Source organism: Leptosomus discolor, chromosome 17, assembly GCF_034619465.1.
Source record: "Leptosomus discolor isolate bLepDis1 chromosome 17, bLepDis1.hap2, whole genome shotgun sequence".
NCBI lineage: Eukaryota > Metazoa > Chordata > Aves > Leptosomiformes > Leptosomidae > Leptosomus > Leptosomus discolor.
The window spans coordinates 4,307,020-4,329,222 of record NC_141407.1 but is presented as its reverse complement, the minus strand read 5'-3'; the positions used below and the strand labels follow the sequence as shown (position 1 = coordinate 4,329,222).

Below are 22,203 nucleotides of genomic sequence, written 5' to 3'. Positions count from 1 at the left end.
CTCTCACCGCGGTTTACTCACAACTGCAACTCCTGCAAGGCAGGACTGCAGGTTTTGTGTAACTCCATAGCACTAGTACAGATCCAGACAAAACCAAGTTTCTCAAAGCAACCCCACACCAGCAAAGACTGGGCATTGGCCCAGTTGCATTTAATTATTTCACTGGCCACATGGATTTATTTATCCTGCATCTCTAACCCACTCAACTGACCATAGCTTGTTTGTGCTTGCTCCAGACTCCTCAACTTCCAGCAGGCTTGAAGAAAGCCTGTCATTTTTCTGCCCCCCACCCCCTTTTTCTGGAAAAAGTAAAACTCTTTGTAACACTACTGATTTCTCTCTTTCTGATCATTGCATACACCTGTCAAAAAGACATTAATTACACATTTAAAGGTTTGGATTTGTCAAGTCAGCTGAACACCCAGAGGTTTAATGCCTTTCACCTGTTAAGAAAAAAAAAAAAAGACAGAAATGCAGTTTGGTTTCCATCTGGGGGAGGGTGACAAGGAGCTCTCACTGCCTGCTGCGCTGCCTCCCGCGCCAAGGCAGGGTTGCATTTCAGTCTGAACCAAGTCCCCTTCCACCCCACCCTTACCCACGCTACACATACAGCTCAGCCGGTCCACCCTGAGGCCAGCTTCACTGACTGAGGTGGCTGGAGTTCTACAAGTGAGGCCCCAAAGGGAAGTTTAAAAGAGGAAAGAAATGGGGAAATTTCCAAGGAAAGGCACGTTGGATTCTGTAAGAAGCAAGCAAGCTCCGCTGCAGGGTAAATCAAACCTTTGCTAGTCCACACTCCACCTCAGTTTGCAGATGACATTACCTGGACACTTACTAAACTGGTTTCAGGCAGGTGGTACTGACCCACACTGATTCTACACACAGAGGAACCGAGCACTTTTCTATGTCACAACTGCTCTCCTCCCCCCTGACATCCTTCATGCCTGACAGACATGCCAGACCTACAAATCTGAGACTCCACCTCAAAATCAACAGGTTTTCCCAACTGGTGATCAGTCTCTCAGCCGAACCGCACATTCTTATGAGGCCAAAGATAAAGGAGGAGCACATCGCAGAGGAGACTGGAGGCTCAGAAGTGAAGCCACAGCCAGCAGTCCCTTACAACAGGGAATGCTCAGGCTCATTTTTATCGAGCAAAGCAAGCTCTGGACTCCACATAAGCCTGTAAAACTTCAAAACAAACTCACAGTGAAATAAACAAGGTACCTCGAACCCGTAGCCTTTTCTTTCTCTTTCTGAACACCCGTTTGCTGTTCAGGCAACCAATTGGTTTGAGATCAGCACCTTGGCAGCACTAACAGCCAATACTCGAATCACATTTCATGAACGAGCAGTAGCAGAATTTAACGGGAAGCTGTTTGGCTCCAGAATACAATTCACATTGTGAGGTACGACACTTTCCATTACGAAACTATAAAAACACATTCCCAGAGTCTGAATGGAATTCAATAATTTAAACTGATGATGAAAACAGAATCAGGTGTTATCTAGGAAGACCTGTCCCAGTACTGCAAGTTTAGAGTTAAAAGATTGACTGGGGCAACTCAGGAGCGAGTGTGAGCTCTTCTTAGAGTTCCTCTTCTCTCCACCTTTCTCTGAAGGGGCATCTTCAGGGTCTTTTGCACTTTCCCCTTCATGGTCGGAAGCTCTTTTTAAAGTGAATTTCCTGTTTTTCTTCAGGGAGTAAAATTCCTGCATCAAGTCTTCCACCTCCCACTGCTCTTCCTTCCGCTTCCTACAGCAGTGCAGCGCAGCAGGGTCTATAGGATGAGCCTCAGTGTTGAAGACGTATCCGCCAGCATTCAAGACGCATTCCCCGTACGGTGTAACCACCACATCAAAGACTGATCCATCGTTGTGAATGAAGTTGTCTGGGTCAAACAGCAGGTACAAGTATTTTACTGTTTCAGCCAAAAAGAAGGATTCCATGCGATTATCCAGTCTGTGATCTCTCAAGTCTTTGATCTACAAGAGAAGAAATACAGTGGGTTACAGTTATATCGAATTCAGCAAGGTATGAACTTAGGGTGAAAGTAAAGCCAGCTTGCAATTCATTTCCATTAAACAGCACAGTGTGGCACCAACTCACCCTGTATTTTAAACAGTTGTATGCAAGGTTCCAGATGTTTTGAATTAGCATAGTTTAGTGATCGAGAAACGATCAGGAGAAATGCACTTCCTATCTGGGCAAGAAGAGTGAGCAAGCTTCCAACCATTTCCCCCACTAAAAAAAAGGGTAAGGCTTTTGCTTATCTCCCAAATCACAAGGCCCAATTTCCAATATTTATAAGGAGTTTTTTTGGTAAAATAGAGCTTGACAGTATGTTTGAAATCTTCTATTAAGTCATTTTAGAGAAATCAGTCACTGCAGTTCTCGTTTGATCAGATTTTCAAGGGGTAGTGGGAAAGCAGAATCACACAACTGGCAGGCAGACAACCTGCATATGAGCCTTCCTGCTATTCCTAGTAGCTACCAAGATACAGGAGGCAGGTAAGAGTCGGTCCGAAAACAGCCTTGTCTCCAGCTTGTCATCAGGGATACGGACAGTAAAGTACCCCGACAGTCAGGCTGACCCCTTGACATGAGTCTGCAGCGGCCTGCCTGAGACACAGCTGCTGATCCTGGGAAGGGAATGCCAGGCTGCTGAGGTCATTGTGCCCTGGACAGAGCAAGGATGAGAGCTGAGCAACTGGTGCATCTGGCAGGAAACAGCCGAAGGATGGAGATGCTGCTGTCTGCTTCTCCCTTCTAGAAACCTGGTGGGGGAGAGAACAGCCGAAGGAGGGAGCCTTGCGGAGGCAGGACGGCTCCGTTTTGGCTAGAGAGTGCCGTGCCGTTCCTCGGTGCCAGGGACGAGCCTGAGAACCGTTATCAAGAAGGATCGATCGGCACCGATGGAGCCCAAAAGAGGCGGAGACACAGAGGAGGAGGAAGGGGTGCTACTGGGCATGAAAAGGGGCTCCTCAGCACCCGAACTTTGGAAGCTTCCCCCACCGAGAGTCATGACGATCGTCAGGGCCGGCGGGACGCTGCCTGGACCTGGGACCATCGGGACGCCTTGGACCCGCGGTTGATCTCTGTCCTCTTTTCACTTCACTTTCCCCTTTCCTTTCACCCTCTTTCCCTATCGCACGCTGCTTTACGGGCAAACAGTAAAGTTTCACTGTTAGATTGAAGCAAACCCCTTTGGTGTGGTCGCCTCAATTTCGCCCTTTGAGATCTCAGCAAACAAACCATCACGAGTCCACTGAGTAACCGTGACATTTTAAGTGGTGTCACGGACAGGATCCTGAGAGACAGAGGGGTGCAGGTTGTGTGTGGTCTGTGACAGGGAAAGGACATTTCGTTCCAGCCGCACCTGGGCCTGCACTCTGAAAGGGTGAGAGGCGTCCAGAAAGCAAGGGGGACAATTCAAATTTCCCGCACACGCCTGGGTGTAAGTGCACTCCAAACTCAAGTTGAGGGCTCTGTCTGTCGGGATCAAGTAAAAGATCTCTTAGTACAAAAGGGGGAAACTGTTCTCTCATAAATGAGATTTGTCTGCTCGGGGGAGTGAAGCGACAACCTTGTAGAAACTATAAGTTGCCTCCCCGTGGTAGATTTTGGTCCCTTCAACCACTTGGGGAAGAGAAAGGTGAAGCAGCAGAAGCTGTGTTTGTGTGTGTAACCAAGTTTCGCCTCCCTGAAGTGTTTTTGGTCCCTTGGTAATAAGAATGGCCGAAAAGGTTGATAATCAAGACCTGCCGTTAGTGAAAAATCGAGACTTGTTCTATGCACTCCTATCAAAGCATGGGGTTCGACCCTCCCCATCTGTGGAAGACTGGGCTCGAGATAATTGGACAAACTTGCAGAGAGTAACAGACCGAGTGATTTCTTTACAGAATCAGGCTAAGGTTAGATCAGGTAAAGGCAAAGCGATGATCTGTGCTGTTCTGGGAGCCAGCTTGGTTGCAGCAGTCGAAGACCACTTTAAGGGGCGTAGTCATGAAAAAGAAATCATAGAATCTCTAGAAAATTTGGTGCAAATTTTGCAAAGAATAACCTCCAAACTAGAACTGCAATTAGAGGTAGAAAGGGAAGAAAACCATTCGCTAAAAGCCATCCTAAGGGAGGAAAAATCAAGAGGGATCGGTCAAGTAGGAGTTAACGGTGATCTGCCCCTCCCCGTCAGTAAAACTGCAGTGGCAGCCTCCTACACAGCTGACCTCCTCCCCCCTCTTCCTCCTCCTCAGCCCTGGGAGGACAGCCTGTTACTGGTCTTCAATGGCAGCTTTTGGGAATTCCAAAGGGAGTCCCTAGGGATATAATGGACGGTTTACCCCTTGATAAGCTGAGTAAACTGGTATCAAAATGGCATCATCAGAAACAGCACTTGCAGCACAGGAAAGAGACCTCACCCGTTATGCCCACGGCCCCCCTCGTGAAGGACACGGGCAACAGGACAAGCGAGGTTTTTTTCCAGGAGCAGGGAAACTAGAACCTCCATTCCCAGCAGTGGGCAGGGGGATGGAGGATGGATTTATACCCGACAGCTCACTAAGACTAACAGCGGAGGTTTACTGATTACAGCTATTGTGGGTCCCAAGCGTGCACTAGTGACTTTTTAACTGATACCAGTGCACAGATCTCCACCCTGACCGAGGAGGATGCACAGAGGAGTGGAGTCACTCCCTCTAGGCGACGTTTTTCTGTCCTGAATGCTTTAGGGTCAACAGAAGTTATGAATGTTGCTCCGGCAAAGCTGACATTGCCGGGAGAGGAAAGTGCAGTCACTGTTGTAACGGTGGTCGGGGACATTCCAGCTAACTTGTTAGGAATGGATGCCCTTAAGGGAAGGGGGTGGGAGGATTCAGAAGGATTGTTGTGGACCTTTGGAACACCCGCAGCTGAATGTCAGACTGCTTTAACTGCACCCCCTTTGCCGTTTAGCAAAATAACTAATGTCAAGCAATATCCCTCCCCCTGGGAGCAAAGGAAGGTATCAAACCGGTTATGCAGGACACGGGAGCAAGGGAGCAAGGAGTGGTGATAAATACCCCGTTGCCTTTCAATTCTCCGGTGTGGCCAGTGAGAAAACCACGGAACGGCTCGGCTCCGGGCTCACAATAGATTTTCCGAGGCTGAATGCCAACACTGACCCTTTAACTGCCACAGTCCCTAATCTGGCTGGACTGATAACAATGATTCAGGAGAAGGCTCATCTGATTATGGCAACCATAGACGTGAAGGATATGGTTTTTATGATACCTTTGCGGCCAGAAGACACAGATCGTTTTGCGTTTACGTGGGAGGGGCAACAATTTACTTTCACCCAGCTACCCCAGGGGTATAAACATTCCCCCACATTGGCTCATCATGCTTTAGCCCAGGAGCTGGAAAAAAGTACCAAAAGCAGAAGGTACAGTTGTTTATCAGTATATTGATGATATCCTCATTGGGCGAGATGAAATAGAGGAGGTGGGGGCAACCCAACAGAATATCATCTCCCATTTGGAGAATCTGGGTTTGCAAATTCCCCCCGAAAAGGTCCAAAAGCCCTTACAAGAAGTAAAGTTTTTGGGAATTTGGTGGAAAATGGGAACGACATGTATCCCACCGGACACTCTCCCTTCCCTAGATCAGATCAAAATGCCTGAGTCAAAAAAGGACCTGCAGCACGCTTTAGGATTATTGGTGTTCTGGAGAAAACACATCCCGGACCTCTCTATCGTTGCTAGACCTCTTTACGATTTGTTACGAAAAGGGGTCAAATGGGAATGCACTGCTTCTCAGGAAGAAGCTATACAATTGTTTATTTTTGAAGCAACAGCTCACCAAGCTCTCGGCCCTATCCACCCTACAGATCCTCTCCAGGTGGAATGGGGGTACGCCATGTCAGGGTTGTCAATACACACATGGCAATGGGGTCCTGAGGGTCCAACCCAACCCATGGAATTTTATTCCTGCAGCTTTAAGGATGCCAAGAGGAGATATACTGCTTGGGAGAGAGGTTTGTTTGTGGTCAGCCTGGCTCTCATAGAAGTAGGGAAAATGGCACGACAACAACCAACGGTATTAAGAGCCCCGTTTAAAGTTATAAAAGCAGCTACTACCGGGACAGTCCCCCCAATGGGGTGGCCCAGAGAGCCTCAGTACGAAAGTGGTATGCTCAGATTGAACACTACTGTAATGTTTTCTCAGTGACCGAAGGAGCTTTAAAAAACCTAACTCTACAAGAAATGGAGAGCGGGGACGGCAGCCAAGATCAACCTGCCTCAGTTATTCGGGTGGCCCCTCCTTTTCTCCATGATCAGTCAGTAAGGGCTTGGTTTACCGACCCTTCTGCCAAGAGAGAAGGAAAACTGTGGAGGTGTCGGGCGGTAGCGCTCCGTACCTCCTCTGAGGAACGGATTGTGACAGAGGGAAAGGGCAGTGCCCAAGCAGGTGAATTAATTGCAGTATGGAGCGTTTTCCAGTGTGAAGCACAAGCTACTTCTCCTGTCCATATTTATACTGATTCCTATGCTGTGTTTAAGGGATGTACTGAACGGCTTCCTTTCTGGGAGCAAAATGAACGGGAGGTTAACAGAGTTCCAGTGTGGCAAGAACTCTTAAGCATTGCAAGCCAAGGGAATTTTGCTGTGGGATGGGGAGTTTCTCATCAGGTAGGTGGGGGTTCAGTGGGGGAGTGGAATAACAGAGCTGATGAGGTAGCAAGGCTAGCCCCTGTGCAAGACCACATGAGAGTAGGTTGGGAACTCCTGTTAGAATGGTTGCATGTAAACTGCAAACACACAGGGGCTAAAGGTTTGTTTTCATGAAGCCCTTGCCCGAGGCTGGCCTGTCACCAGAGCAATGTGTAGCACCTACACATCAGCCTGCGAACAATGTCGTACAGGACTAGCAAGGCACCCTCTAGAGGATGACCCTCTGCAGTTACGGGAGGGTAAAGGCTTGTGGGACGCCCGGCAGGTGGATCATATCAGCCTCTTTAAGAAATGAGGAGGAAAACATTTTGTGCTGGTGGGAGTGGAGATAGCATCAGGACTAGTTCAAGCAGAAGTCTTTAACAAGGCTACGGGAGAAAACACCGTGAAGGCATTGCGAGAATGGTTTGGAACTTTTCCAAAACTGCAAGAAATACAGTTTGAAAATGGTTCCTTTCCCTGGGAAAGGAGCATCGGATAAATACCCACTGGATAATTCCATCATTTTAATTTTCTGCCTCTGAGGCAAGCTCTGTTGTTTTATTGTTGCAGGAGAACTCTGAGGGACACTAGGAACAGGAAGAACTACTCATGGATGATAATTTGGAGGCCTAAATTTTAGAATGACTGATCATTTAATTGGACTGATGATTGGACTGGTTATAATTTTCTCCATCCTACCACTAACCTGTAACCAAAAGAATGCAGAATGGCCATGGCCCCAAGCTATTGCCAAGTACACCAGCACTCTAGAGTACTAGGCCAAGGACCGCCTCCCAAACTTAGCTGCTGTAGTAATGCGTGACACTGAAGTGTACCACCTACTTGAATGGGAGTGGGACAGAAAAGATTGGGTTCATGCCCTGACTGGAACAATGGGAGAAAAGATACAGATAGGATGCAGAAAAGTGGAAGAATTTCTCTATGAAAAAGCCTCCTTAATTGTAATTTCTGGAAATCTTTTGGATCCAAATTCAACAACCCAAATTCACTCCAGCATCACAGCGAAACTCTTCCCTACTACAGAGTGGAAATGCAACAAATAAGATTCTCTCACCAGGTGTTGCCACCAAAAGTGTGTCGGTAACTTCGCCTCAGACCCCAGTACCGACAACGTGGAAATCACCAAATCCTGTATTAACGAGCAAGGGGATTGTTGGTACAACTTACTCGGTTCATCCCGTCATTGTATTAGGATTGAACCACAACGGAGCTGTACTTTATCCTATTGAGCATAAAGTATGGGCCCGAGATGTGGATGAGAAATGGCAAACAGTTGATTTGGAGTCGTGTATTGTATGAGAACAACAAGGGTTCACCTGTGAAAATAATGCCATTAGAGCTGAGCACATCTGTTTGGACACTGAACAAAATATTTGTCATTTTGAGATTCATCCAGATGAATCTCCTGAAACTGTACTTGTGTATATTGGCAAAGGCTGTGCCTGCTTGAGGACTGCTTGTGATTCTGTGTCCGTAGATGGTGTAGTTGTAGATACTAGGAACCATCCAAACTTTTGTATTTCTAATTTTACTAAAATTACTGCATGTGACTTTTCTTATTTAGCCCCAGTCACATCCCACCAACTCTTGCAATACAATTACACAGTGATTCATGAACTGCTGCCTACATCCATTGGGATGAATCTCACTTTGGTAAAGCAATTGCTACAACACCAGGATTTGATCAAGATTTTGGAAAAGATCAGGGCAAATGGACAGAAAACCTTGGTAACTGTCCATCACAATGTGGAAAAAATTCACTGTATTTTGGAAGGGATGAAAAACGATGCAGAACACAAGTGGTGGGACACACTTTTCGGATGGTTGCCTTCTGCTACAGGCATCCTGAACAAGTCGTGTCACCCCATCATTGTCCTCTTGATATTAGTTTCAGTTTTGTATTGTCAGCACTACTCTGTGTCATCAATTGGAACACGTTAAATCGGTTGACACGTTTGACATCAGTACTTAATGCACATAATATGCTTAATGCCCCATCCAACGTTGTTATCCTTAAGTCTGTTGAAACAAGGCGGATCGCGTGAGAAAATGGCATAAAATCATTGTATGCTTAAACCTATCAACTTCTACTGGTAAACTAATCTTTTTTTGGTTTTGTTTTTTTTGTGAAACAATTTGATTTTTGTAAATTGTTCAATTGTTATCATTGTTTCTCTCTCTCTCTCTCTCTCCGCCTCTCTTTGAGAATTATGCTACCATCATGTGGTCCTGACAACAATATTGAGCCACGAGGTGGTGTGAGAGTCGGTCCGAAAACAGCTTTGTCTCCACCTTGTCATCAGGGATATGGACAGTAAAGTACCCCGACAGTCAGGCTGACCCCTTGACATGAGTCTGCAGCGGCCTGCCTGAGACACAGCTGCTGATCCTGGGAAGGGAATGCCAGGCTGCTGAGGTCATTGTGCCCTGGACAGAGCAAGGACGAGAGCTGAGCAACTGGTGCATCTGGCAGGAAACAGCCGAAGGAGGGAGATGCTGCTGTCTGCTTCTCCCTTCTAGAAACCTGGTGGGGGAGAGAACAGCCGAAGGAGGGAGCCTTGCGGAGGCAGGACGGCTCCGTTTTGGCTAGAGAGTGCCGTGCCGTTCCTCGGTGACAGGGACGAGCCTGAGAACCGTTATCAAGAAGGATCGATCGGCATCGATGGAGCCCAGAAGAGGCGGAGACACAGAGGAGGAGGAAGGGGTGCTACTGGGCATGAAAAGGGGCTCCTCAGCACCCGAACTTTGGAAGCTTCCCCCACCGAGAGTCATGACGATCGTCAGGGCCGGCGGGACGCTGCCTGGACCTGGGACCATCGGGACGCCTTGGACCCGTGGTTGATCTCTGTCCTCTTTTCACTTCACTTTCCCCTTTCCTTTCACCCTCTTTCCCTATCGCACGCTGCTTTATGGGCAAACAGTAAAGTTTCACTGTTAGATTGAAGCAAACCCCTTTGGTGTGGTCACCTCAATTTCGCCCTTTGAGATCACAGCAAACGAACCATCATGAGTCCACTGAGTGGACTGTGACAGCAGGAGAAGCTTCTGATGTTTTCCCACGTTTTGGGCTCTGATGTGACAGCCCAAGACAGAATTAGGCCCACTGTTCAGGCCACGAAGGAAGTTACTACCAGAAACAGGACCAGTGGTTACCACGTCAGCTTCACAGAGAAATACGAGGAGTTTGTTTGAAAAAGTCATGTTTCAACCACAGTAATCACTTGACTCAATGGCAAAACATCATTCATGAGAACACTTTCTAAAAGCTGATTTTTAGCAGCCATGTAGCCAACTCGGCAGTTGATTTAAGCACTTACAGTTGCAAATCCACAGTCCACCTTGCTGATTTTCTCTATTGACTCCACTACATCTCTTCCCAGTTCTAAGAGCGTGGGATCTCTTGTAGCACGGTACAGATACATCGCACTCTCAATCAGCTCTGCAAAAAAAACCCCAAATAGTTGGTATAAAGATTACCAAACCATGCACACAGGGAAGACAAGATATTCCTTAGACTAATTTAAAAATACTACCTGAGGATGACCAGGTAACAGCCTAACTTGCCTTGTACTTCCTCTGGCTCAAAGCTCAGACACTTGCTTTTACTAAGGATGTGCTACAGAGACATTCACACCCTAACCAGACTGCATCAGCTCAGGTAAGAGTGAATAACGCCCCCTCCCACATTCACGGAGTGGGAGGCGAGCAAGAGAGAAAAGGATTAAAACTCGGTTTTCAAAGGAAGAAAAGGAAAAATTCAACCCCCAAAATATAGTTTTTAAACAATACTGTAAGCCTCTGGAACAGGGGTATCTAACACACCACAAAAACAAGCACTATGGAAATACACTATATAGGCAACAGAGGCAGTGAGCTGTGGTTACTTTCTAAAGAAACAGGTCTTTCTGATGCCATGATACATGTGAAAGTAAATGTTGATGAGTATTTTTGGTAGAAGTGTCCAACGTGGATGTCACCTGAACACTCAGACCAAAAGGAAATTAATTATTCTCATTTACAAAGTTTTACTGACCCAATAATCAGGTGTGAGGTCTGGAGGGCTTTTTTGGTCAGAGTTGTAAAAAAAAAAAAAAAGAAAAAAAAAAAAGAAAAAACCCCAACCCCCCCTCCCAAAAAGACAGATCATTTCATTGCAGTATCACAGACAACATATAATCCCTCCTATATGTTGAACTTTACTAGTGCAACTAGAACGAGTTTATTTCAGGAACTCAGCAGAACTAGAGTGCTCTGCTCATACTCACTCTCACTTCCTGAATTTCAGGGACACAAGCACCACGTTAACATTCTGCATGACTTTAAAACATCCCCTGTCAGTCAATCTAACACTTCAACATGTCAAATCCTATGCTGTGAACCCAATTCACTGACAAGCCCCCTTTCTACAGTAACATTGTGGTTTGCTTCCTTTAAAAGGCAGCCCTGCCTTTGGGAACGGCAGAAAGCAAAATGGGTAGCTCTGACTACGAAGTCACTGGTAAAAAGTCTGCAGGAACTAAGTCAAAGCAAAACTGGGGAGGAACTTTTGGAGGGCAGGTGTTGCTAACGTTTGATCTTACCACCAGAGCAAAAGCAGGACTCGATACTCCTTCTTATTTTATTTCTGCTTACCAGGCCTGAGGGGATATCCTTCTCTTTTGTCCACCGTATAGCCCTGGGGAATGTTGTAGAACTCCGGCAGCCCACCAAACTGCTTCCAGACAGTGTAATAGTTGAGGAAGGTTCGCATGGCATTATCCACATCCCCAATCAGGCTCTGAGAGAGAGGAAGCAATTAGCAAAGCGACATCCGGGTGAAGAAGAAACAGCAGAGGAATTGATGCAATAACATTCCTATAGTCAAAGCAAGGGATAGTGACAAAAATGGGTTGCTCAGCAGGTCTAAATGCTCTAAGTAACATTCAGGCATGATGCCTTAAGAATAGGCAGGACTAAGGAGATTGGTGCTGCTTTTCTGTTGAAAAGTGTGCATTCCGCACACCTAAATAATATAAAGTCTCTTCCATTTTTAGTTAACAGAAAGCTGCATTTCTCCAGTCAACATTGTAGTCAATTGCAGTGTTTAGTCTGTTTCAGTGGGGATAACAAAGTCCCAAACCAAACATAAGTACTGATAAGAAAGCAAACTTCCCAGCAGGAAAGTGTTCACACGAATAAAGCATTTATGAGGCAGTAGAAAAAGAGGTGTGATTTTCTTTTGCCTTATGTTCTCATGTGGATGATGAGACCTCTGGCAGTGGAGTTTGCTACAACAAAACTGCCCTCCATCACGCTTAATGGGAGAGACTTTTTTCATAGACCATAGATAAAGTCAACATTTGCTCTTCTACAGGCTCAGGCTACTGCAGATTTCACCAGAGATCAAAACAAACTTTTAAATCAGCACAGACAAGGGTTATATTTGTAACTTTTATATCAAAGACCAACCACGACAGATGAACAAAATCACTCTATGCTACTGGTATGACAGCACTTACCTGTAGGCCTGGCCAGTAGGCCTCCAGGGACTGAAAAACAGGCATGGACACTGTTCCTTTGTACATCTGAACCCAGAGGTACCAGTCATCAAACTTTGTGTAATTTTTGATAGCTTTGTTATATTCTATAAAGAAACATAGATGGGTAAGTAACTCAACAAAAAAAAAACCAACTTTTTTTTTAAGAAAAAGAGAAGCCCCTTTTTCACTTGAGCATGTCAAATGAATGATGGGCCACTTTGGTAACTCTTTGTCACCACAGATTGTTCAGAAGTATCACAACAAACACTTCAGGAACAGCCTCGAACGTACCCTATTAGATTCTTCATCATCTTCTGCCACCGTCCCCCACACAGAGTTTTTACAGGTGCGGTCAGGGAGGGTCCTGGGACCCTTCACACAAAAAACAAACTGCTCACCTAGAAACATAGACATTAGCTCCTTGTCCTGCAGGAGAATGGCTCCTTTAACAAGGTATTCAAAGTAGGAGTCCACTCCTGCCCCAATGCCAGCATCTTGGGCCACCCACTTGGCAGTTATCACATCAATGTGGTTACCAACCTGGAAGAAGCGAGAAGAGAAGGAAAGAGGCAGTTAAAGTGGAAATAAAGCTAATCTACTAAATCATAGCTTAAAAAAATCCCCACAACAGAACTGTGCAACAAAACCTTGACCTTTTTTCAGACCGTCACATTTCACAGACCGTCACATTTCACAGATTCACCACGTCCAAGCCAGCTGGCATTTTCTCCATTACAAGACACATTTACCAGTATCAAGAAGTAAAAACTATAGAAAATAACTTTGGAATTTTATCTCTTCAATATAAATGCTGCACTGGCCAAAAGAAAACATCACTATGCTACTGTAAAAATGCACAATTTCAACATGATGTGTCTGGTCTTAATTCAAATCTTACAAAAGAGCAGAGAAGCATGAAGAGGTACAGATACAGAGATGGAGGCCAAGGATGTCAAAGGCATGAGAGCTGCCATGCTAATATTTAAATAGATCCTTCAAACCTGGGACTCTTCAGCCTAGAAACAGACCCAGCCGATGACATATAAAACACACAGTCATTGCTTGCTTAGCAAAGATGAAAAAAACCAGCTATTCAGTTTCTTTCTTGAAGAAGGATTAGGGATATAAACTAAAAATAAACAGATCCCAAAGCAAACAAAAGGAAACACTCCTACAGCATATGAATAAATCTGTTCAACTTCACATACGCAACACTAGGAGCTCACATAGGTTCAAAAAGCAGCTACAGAAATTAACTGAAGAAAGACTGACCAGGAGATAGTGAACACAGAGATAACACTTCTAGCTCTGGAAACTCCTAAAACACCGAAGCTGTAGAGGCTGGTAGTATCTTGGTGCACTTGGTTCTCTTCCATAGGCCATTGTCCCACCAGGCATTAGACAGACCTTTTATTTAACCTGTTACAGCTGCTGTTACAAAAACCACCACACCCAGCAGAAGGCATCCGTCTCCCAACATCTGTGACGGAGCAGAGCAGTGGCACGATGCTGGGTGGCACCACTAAAGCAGAGATGCGGACGCTGCCGCTGTTCAGGAGCAATGTCAAACATGTGACTTCAGCCCAGTTACCAGCACTGTGGTTATTTACCCACTTCTGTCTCCTCTAGGCCTAGAACTGCATCCACAAAACTACACAAAGAGCAGGCCAGCAAATGCAAAGTCCATTCCTCACTCACCAACCCAATCTCCGAGCGATTTTTCCACAGAGCCTTCAAAGCCTTCCTGGCCACATCCTCGAACACTGGGTCACCAGTAAGGTGGCTTAAAGTGGCAAATTCCACTATAAATGTACCAATTCCAGCAGTACAGGTAACTGGGGTCTCCCCAGGGTTTACTCCGTGCAGCAAGTTCACTGTTCCATATGGCATCCCAGTCGGGGTCTGAAAAGCTGAAACACAGCATTTTTGGTTCACACCAGTGTTCACTGTTACATCTGACAGGCTCTCAAGCAAACCTGTGCCTCATTCCACTGCACACAGCCAAGAAGCTGCAACTGGAAAGAACGAAATGAGAAGTGGAGTGTGATCCCGGGAGGGGCAGAGGGTACCCTAAGCTACACACAGCCCTGGGAAGGCACTGCAGACCTCTTCCACCTTGCCCACAGCAGCAGGCTGCACCCCTACGCTTCTTTACAGCCCAAGCAGGGCAGTCAAAATGGAACCACCCACGCTGGTCAGCAAAGTGCAAACGCTGAGCTCGCGATGACTCAGTGGTAGCCCAGGGTGCCCACCACACAGGGGAACAGGGCCACGCTATCAGGGCACACATCCCAGCAGCAGCTCACACAGGGGTAGATAAGGCTGCAGCTTCTTGTCTTTACAAGCTGCCGTTTCACAGCCTTTATTTATTATTTATATTAAATACATTTCCCCTCAACAAGCAACAAACCGACGCATCAAGCACACACAACACTTGCTATGCACACATACAACTGGCATCACGCCCTTCACAATGTTTTCCCCACAAGTTAAACTTGCTTTGAGCCCAGGGAACGCAGGACTGGTTTATGAGCTTACCCATCAAGTGGTGCCATCTTCACCAAACACACCAGTCACCCACACACTACAGCACAGGGCCACCAACCAGCCAAGGGCTCACCCGGCAGGAGTTTGCGAGCTGCTTCCTCCGCCATCCTCAGGAGAGGGCCAGAGCACGGCCAGCCCACCTCGACTTCGACACCAGCCTTCTTTGACAGCAAGTGAGCGGAGAGGAGACCACCCACCACTGGAAGGAACACAGTGAGAATCCCATTAAAGAACGTGGGGAGGAATGAAATCTGCTACCAGCCGTACTTATCGTGATGCAGAGGCAGTTCATGGGGAAGAAAAGGGAGATGGCTCATCCTTAACAGCCTAATTCAACATGCCACAAAAGAAGAGTGGTTTGTTTCTTCTTGCCTGTTTGAAATGGGTAGCAGATATATTTCTTTCATTATTTTAGAAGCATCAGATCCTACCTGCCCTACCCTACCTGCACTGCCCTGCAGACAAGCAGAGAGCTAACAGTAACGTGAACACAAACCTCTATGAGAGGAATTGCTTCAGTTCTTCCAGACAGCTTAATACAATGTTTGTGTAAAGTAACAGAGCGCACCTTCTTCGATCCTGGGAGAAAAATGTCTAGGCCAGAACCAAGGATTTCGGTGTGACTGACAGAGGCAGGGAGTTATGAACCCCTTTCACAGCCTTGGCTGCTGTCACACAAGAAGCACAAACACAGAGAAATGCTGCTGCTGCAAAAATTGGCTCAGCAATATTTGACAGGAGAAACAAAAAAAGCAATTCACAGTTTTGTTCCCTGACAGTGTCTTTTAGTCGGATGGCACTGAAGCAGGGAGGCATTTAACCAGACACAAGACTCCAAAGGCCTTTGCCATTTTCAAGAAAAAACGGACAAGTTTCACTTTATGATGCTAAACCCAAGAAATTAATAATCTCTATTCCAAAACGATGTAAAAAAAGATAGTATGCAATTTGTACTGCTTCAGTGAAAAAGATGTTTATTCCAAAGCTCAAAACCCGGCACCAGAACATTGAAACTGCCACGTCTACTTCTGTTTGCGCTGAGAAAGGAAGGAAAAAGGTGAGGTGCAAAGACAAAAAGGAAGTGACATTTGTTTGGGGCGTTTCTGTGTGTTTATGTGCCCTGTGACACTGCACTACAAATTCCCTCTGGCCGCTACCCCACGTCACCTCTGTGTATAGTTCAGGGACTCGCACAGGAAAGAAATCCGGCATAAACACCCTGGAAAAACCCACCTTACCTCGAATGTTAGTTTCAAAGACAGATGCATTGACATCAATATCAAAATCCACCCCTTCCTGCAGCACACTGAAGACTCGCTGAAACTCGGAAACATTTCCCAAGATCTGCAGGGGGAGCAGGACAACAGAGAACAAGGCTTAGAGCTCACAGGAAAACAAAGGTGCAGTTCAACGTTAGGGGTTCGTTCTACTTTTGTTTTATTATTTTGTGAAATCATTAATTACAGATAGCACTAACAAAGCGACTGACAGTTTCATTTCATTTCAAAACGTTTTCTTCACACGCTTTAGATCTCTATTCCAGAGTTAGAAGGTGTCGGGGCGGGGAGCCCTGGCCACCTGCCTCTCAGGGCTGGAGAGAAGGGAAACGCAAAAGCTCCCTGGTCATTAATAACCCACTTTCTGTCACGACCGCGTACAAGCCAGGGGTAAAGAAGGAGGCTGACAGCGGCCTCGAGCGGCCTGAAGGGCCCTGCGCACCGGGCCCAGCCCCGGGGCAGCTCGTACTCACCAGCAGGGTGTCCAGCGCGTCGATCAGCGTGAGGGAGAAGCTGTGCGAGGAAAGAAGCGGGGTGAGGCCCGGCGGAGCGGGGGGCGCCCAGCAGCGGCGCGCCCCGGGCCCGGCCCCGGCCCCGCTGCGGACAGCGGCGCTGCCCCGGCCCGGGGCCGGCCCCTACCTGCCCCAGGTGTCCTGCCCGTCGCACGTCAGCGGCCGCAGCTCGTCGTAGGGGAAGGCGCTCTCCAGGTAGTGCTCGTAGGCGTGGTAGAACATGGCGCGCACCCGCTCCCTGCGGCACAAGCACAGCCCGCTCAGCCCCGCTCCGCCTACGTCCCGCCCGGCCCCGCCGCCCGGCCCCGCCCTCACCGGTAGGAAGCGACGTCCAGGCCCCGGGCGGCCGCGCCGGTGCCCGCCGGCGGCGCCGGGAGCCGCAGCGCCCACAGGCACAGCAAGGGGCCCAGCAAGCGCAGCATGGCCGCGCCCGCCCCGCCCCGCCCCCGCCCGCCAGCCGGCCAGCCAGCCAATGGGAGCGGCAGGGGCGGGCAGCGCATGCGCACACCGCCGGAAGCGCCCTGCGCTGAGCTTCTGCTTCCGGGGCGCTCCGGGGAGGCGGCGGGGCGCGGTGCCGCTCCCGGGCCGTGGTGCCGCTCCCGGGCCGTGGCTGCGGCAGTTACCGCCGGGGGGGGGGGGGTACCTCCGGTTTCCTCCGCACGGGAGAGGGGGGGTTCCCGCGTTGCTTCACCGGGGGCCGTAACTGCCCGTCGCAGGGACGGGGGGGGACGCCCGGGGGCAGAAATGAGCTTCCCGGGCGGGTCGGGAGGCGCGGGGGGAGGGGAGCTGGCACCGCTGGAGGTGAAACTCCCAGACCTGAAGGAAATACAACAAAAGCCGTGGCGTTTTTGTAGGGCTGACGCGTTACCAGGGCTGGAGCCAGCTGCCGGGGAAGGCGCTTGTCCCGTGCGGGCAGAGGCGATGGTTCCTGGCTGCGCTGCTGTGCAGTTCCTGCCTGGAGTGAGGCTGGAAGTGGCCCAGAATATTTGTGAAGCACGTGGGAGACTCCTGGCCTGTAAGCCTTCCTCCTGACAAGCCATCCTCGTGCTCTTCCTCTAATTCAAATCCAGCGTTTGATGAGTTTTGCGTGACGGATCAGGACCTGCTCCGGGGAAGCCAAGATCCAAGCCCGTGCGTGGGCCCGTGTGGTGGTGTCACCCTCCCGCACTGGAAGTGGCCTTCAAATCCTGGCGTGTGCCCCCAGGTCAGAGCAGGGCTGGCTCCGAGGCAGCCCGGTTCCCTACGAGAGGAGCGAGTCCCCTGGTCCCCTGGGGGCATCGGTGGTGCCGCTCATGTCGGGAGATTCCCGAGGCCATACTCCCAGTGTGATTTTAGCTGTTTAACCAGGAGATTGCATTTTAACATCTGAGTGATTGGCAGAGCTCTGTACACCTGCACCTTTATAGACTTTGATTCACGGTAAATCCTTCCCTTTCTCCCCCATGCATGCGTGTAGGTGAGCGGTGAGTGGAACCCTGGCAGGGAGGGCAGAAAAGAAAAGGGCTAAGCCAGTCCTTTAGCTGGCGAAGGTGCAGGTGTAGAAATCAGAACTGAACCAGCTTGCTTGCAGGAGAAGAAAGGGCACAAATAACCCAACACTTGGTCGTCTCATGCTGGTGTTTAGCATCAGGGAGGGCTGGCTATTGTTGATGTTCTTTAATAAAATACACCCACTTTGCCCCAAGGCTTCTTGCTCCGGGCTGTCCCACTAGGTGTCAGTGCACGCTCGTGTACCGGCGCAGCTGCCCGCAGCTCTGCTCCGTGCTGGCAGCAAATATCCACCGAGTAATTTCAACATATTGTTCATTTGCTGCAGCTGTAATTTGGGTTTCTGGGACCATTTATCATAAAGCTGTCTGCTTTCTTATTCCGTGGCTCAAGGCTGCTGGAGTCTATCTTGCTGTGTTCCTGGGAGAATCAAACTGTTGGAGCTGATTTCACTAAAAGCTGTCACAGTACGTTACTGGAGCGCGTTTTATTAAAGTTCATTTTCCAGACTTGAATTTAGCAGTGTACTAAAACGCTGCCATCTACCATACACTGGAACAGTAATTTCTCTATCAAAGTCAGTTACTGAGTTCTAAAAGTTGACTGAAAGATTTTTGAAACAGATACAGTATGTGAGTTGAAAGAAAAACAGGACGAGGCAGAGGCAGAGCCGCCAGCGTCTCGCCACTGGCACCAGAGGGAGAGCCGGGAAGGTGGGAGCAGCATCACGAGCACTAATTGCACTAATTGAAGTGCGGTAATTAATTGCTGCACACACACCCCCCCCCCACACCGCCCCCCAAGCATTTGTAAAATACTTTCATGGAAAAAAAAAAAGTAGCTGACTCCGACAGAGGTGAGCTGTCTGTCGCACAAGAGGGTCTGTCCCTTGACCCGCAAGGGCTGCGCCCAGCGAAGACCAAACCGAGGGACGAGCAGGGGATGGGGTAAACGGGCCAGAATCGCTGCTCCAGGGGCTGATGGGCAAGAGAGCAGCAGCTGGGAGAGCCAGCCGGACCAAACCCGAGCGGGCTGTGATAAAGCCGCTGTTGGGCCGTGCTCAGCACCCTCCTTTCTGTTCCTGAGAGCCCTGGAGGCAGCTGAGCACCCTGGGGCGGATTTGGGGGCTGGCTCCTCCCAAGCGCTTGCTGCTGGGCCCCCTGACGCAGCGGCAGGTTTATGGCCAGCCCCGCTGCAGCAAGGTGGCTTTGTTGTGGCCACCACAAGCCCCACCACAGAGGGGCTGAGGGAACTGGCTGTCGAGAGCCAGGCGGGAGCGCGTCCCCTTGCCAGAGGGGAGGGCGCTGGGCTGCGGCTCAGGCCCCGGCGTGTGGGATCAACAGCGGCTTCCCGGCGATTCTGTGGCCACGACCCGCGTGTTTATTCGTGAGCACGAACGCGGCTGGTGGGATGGAAATTATTTGGGGGGAAGGGTGGGTTTCAGTGTGGCTGTGGCATATGCTGGGGGAGCGTCAGTGCGGTGTGCACGTGATATCATACAAGTTACACAGGTTTGATGCAATAAATCACAGAAGATGCGGGGAGTGGTGCTTCCAAATGGACAGAGCACGTTACTGAAATATTTAGGCTGCGTCAGAGTTAAGTGCTTCTTCAGATGCCTCACTCCAGCTTGTCAGGCTTTCTGTCTTTATGAAAAGGCCACTGGCAAAATAATATGAAGTTTCATTTGGATGTGGGAGAGGCTGTAATTATAGGGGCGTTTAACACTTTGGTTTATGACATCTTTAGGCTGAGGACTTGTTTACTACTTGCTATTACCATAAGTGGTGCTGTTGCCCTGCTTGCAATTTTGGTGCCCATTAAATTGGAAACTGTATGTAAATCAGGATCGCCCATTAATATTTATAATTCACGATGGAATGTGGGAGTTTGTTATGAGAAGAACCATAAACAGGAGTTTTGTGAACACTGAGAACTGTTGCTAAGGTGGTTCTCTTCAAATAATTTTCCTTTGCAGCTGAACATCAATTCTTAATTTTAGTAGCATGCATAGCAGGATGGAAATGATGATTGATTTTTCTCCAAGTGCTGTGGGCTGCTTCAGTCGAGATTTCACTATAAAAGACTAGACATTTCCAATTGCTTTTTATAAGTTCAGAATTGATTTTATTTGTTCAGCACCTGACTAACATAATAAAAGAGAAACAAAATACAGCCAAATACATGACACAGAAAACTGACAGGCTACCTGGTTCCTGGCCTGCCTTTTGGTGCCGTGATTTTAAGCCACACTGCAATTTGAAAAAGCAAGTGCTGGGCTCGCAGCTGCCTAGCTGTGACTGGCGAGGTGTCCCAGTGCTGCACAGCCCTGCTCTCCTAGTCAGGGAGTCTGAACAGAGTAGGTTCCACCGAGGGGGCACTCAGCAAGCAGAAACGACAGCAAAAGATGGGAAAGGGAGAGCTGATGTGGCATCACGCCACCGTGCAGCTTCCCCAGCTTCAACTAGTTCTCTTAAACCTCTTCTTGATTTTTCTTTCACTAAGCAATTTGATTTTTCTTTCACTAACTAACTAAAGTAGTTGCAGAAACTGTAGGTGGGCAGCAACTGGAGAATTAATGCAGCGGGGGCTCCCATTCCAGGTCTCTTCCAAACTGTTTGCACTGTTTCACAAAGAATTGTGGCTCTATATAGGATCTAAATATTTTATGCAAATCTGGCTTGCTGTTGGGATTTTAGCAAGTGAGAAAGCAAAAGTAAAACCGAGTTAGCCTCAACGCATCTTGGGTTTTAGTGTGGGGATTTATGGCACCCACGATACATGACATTTGTAAAAGTCCAAAGCTGCCATGCTTGTGTGAATGAAGTTTTGATTTCTTTATCTGAGCTGGGATTTTCCCATGGGGATTGTGGCTTTGATATTGTTTTACCAGGAAGATTCAGAAATGTTCAGGCGGTTGGTGTGTGTAGAATACGTTTAGGTGAACAGGGGACAGGCAGCATTTCCCTTTTATGTAATTCATCGTGTCCCCAACAGCCAAGGAGCAGGAGCCCTTGGGTGCAGCAGGAGAGAGGTGTGGCTCTGTCTGCTGTCAGCCCCTGTGCCACCAGACTCGGGGATGTCTGCAGAGGGGCTGCCTTCTGCCTCTTCTGTTTTTCTTGGTGGGCTTGCAAAGGTAGGGGGAAAAAAAAAGGACAAGAAGGGTTATTCAGCCTTATGCGTGGTGGGAAAGGGATGGAAAGTTTGCTTATCAGCTCCAGGATATTGACCTCAAAGTTCAAAAAACTTGTATGTCTGGGAGAACGCCCCACCTTTCACATTCACACGGCCACCGTGGTAAGGGCGGCTGAGTTTATGGCTGGAGAGAAGCCATGAGAAAACCCTCCTGTGGCTCGCTGGAAAGACAGAGAGATGGCAGAGACATTTTATTCCCTTGTTTATGACCGTGTAAAACAAATTCACTGAAACTTGTCACTGAACAAGGATCTCCTGCTGTTAGGTAAAGGTCAGAACAGAGGTGAGTTTGTTTCTCAGAACAGGAGACAAGGGCTGTGTGCAGGAGCGTGTAACTCTGCACTGGTAACCACTGCCCAAGGGGGTGCGGGACCAGGGGGAGGCGGGTTTGGAGCTGCTGTGGGATTTCCCTTGTGTTTGGGAAAAGGGAGTCTTGTCTGGGGGGTTGGGGGGGCACAGGAGAGGAACGGGAACACCACCAGCAGCCGTGCTGGGATGGTCTGGGCTCGGGCTGGGGCTTGTGCAGGAGAAGCCCGAGTGGCAGAGAATGCAGCTGCTCCCAGCTGACACCTTGCTGCCGACGCGGCGTGACCCACACGGACATGTGCCAAAACAGAGCTGGACGAGTCACTTTTCTCCAGCATTCATCTCCTTTTTGCCTTTTTAGTTTTGCTTTTAACCTAAAACTACTTTATTGCCACTACACAAAGTATGTCATATATGAGCTCTGTTAAGGCAGTCAGGTGACAGCCCTGATGGCTGCCTGCTGTCTCTAGGCTTATTTTTTGACAGGCGCAAATAGTAAGCTCCTCCCTGGTAGTCTTGTTTCAGTCTGCTTGGGGTAATAATCTAGCAAACCCTGAAAGACATTGTTCTCGTTGAAAATTAGTCTGATATTTGATATTTGCCAATTTTGTGATGCAGAAATTACCATGAAAACAGCTTAATCAATCT

General features: G+C 48.4%; 1 protein-coding gene across 1 annotated transcript; it reads right to left on the bottom strand.

Moving 5' to 3' along the window:
- Positions 1 to 1,083: 1,083 nt before the first annotated feature.
- On the bottom strand, positions 1,084 to 16,988 carry EDEM2 (ER degradation enhancing alpha-mannosidase like protein 2). The gene is made up of 11 exons (XM_086474564.1): positions 16,882 to 16,988; positions 16,694 to 16,804; positions 16,528 to 16,567; positions 16,016 to 16,121; positions 14,851 to 14,976; positions 13,929 to 14,140; positions 12,629 to 12,770; positions 12,210 to 12,334; positions 11,344 to 11,488; positions 10,029 to 10,150; positions 1,084 to 1,986 (listed from the first exon to the last, which is right to left on the bottom strand). The coding sequence occupies exons 1-11, from the start codon at positions 16,986 to 16,988 to the stop codon at positions 1,498 to 1,500; spliced, it is 1,725 nt and encodes a 574-aa protein (XP_086330690.1). The 3' UTR covers positions 1,084 to 1,497.
- Between the last annotated feature and the right edge of the window lie 5,215 nt (positions 16,989 to 22,203).

Coding starts and splice junctions, on each gene's coding strand:
- EDEM2 (XM_086474564.1), bottom strand. CDS start 16,988: ATGCTGCGCTTGCTGGGCCCCTTGCTGTGCCTGTGGGCGCTGCGGCTC. Junction 16,568..16,693: donor GGGCAGGACACCTGGGGCAG/GTAGGGGCCGGC, acceptor TTCCTCGCACAG/CTTCTCCCTCACGCTGATCG. Junction 11,489..12,209: donor CCTACTGGCCAGGCCTACAG/GTAAGTGCTGTC, acceptor CCTCTCTCTCAG/AGCCTGATTGGGGATGTGGA.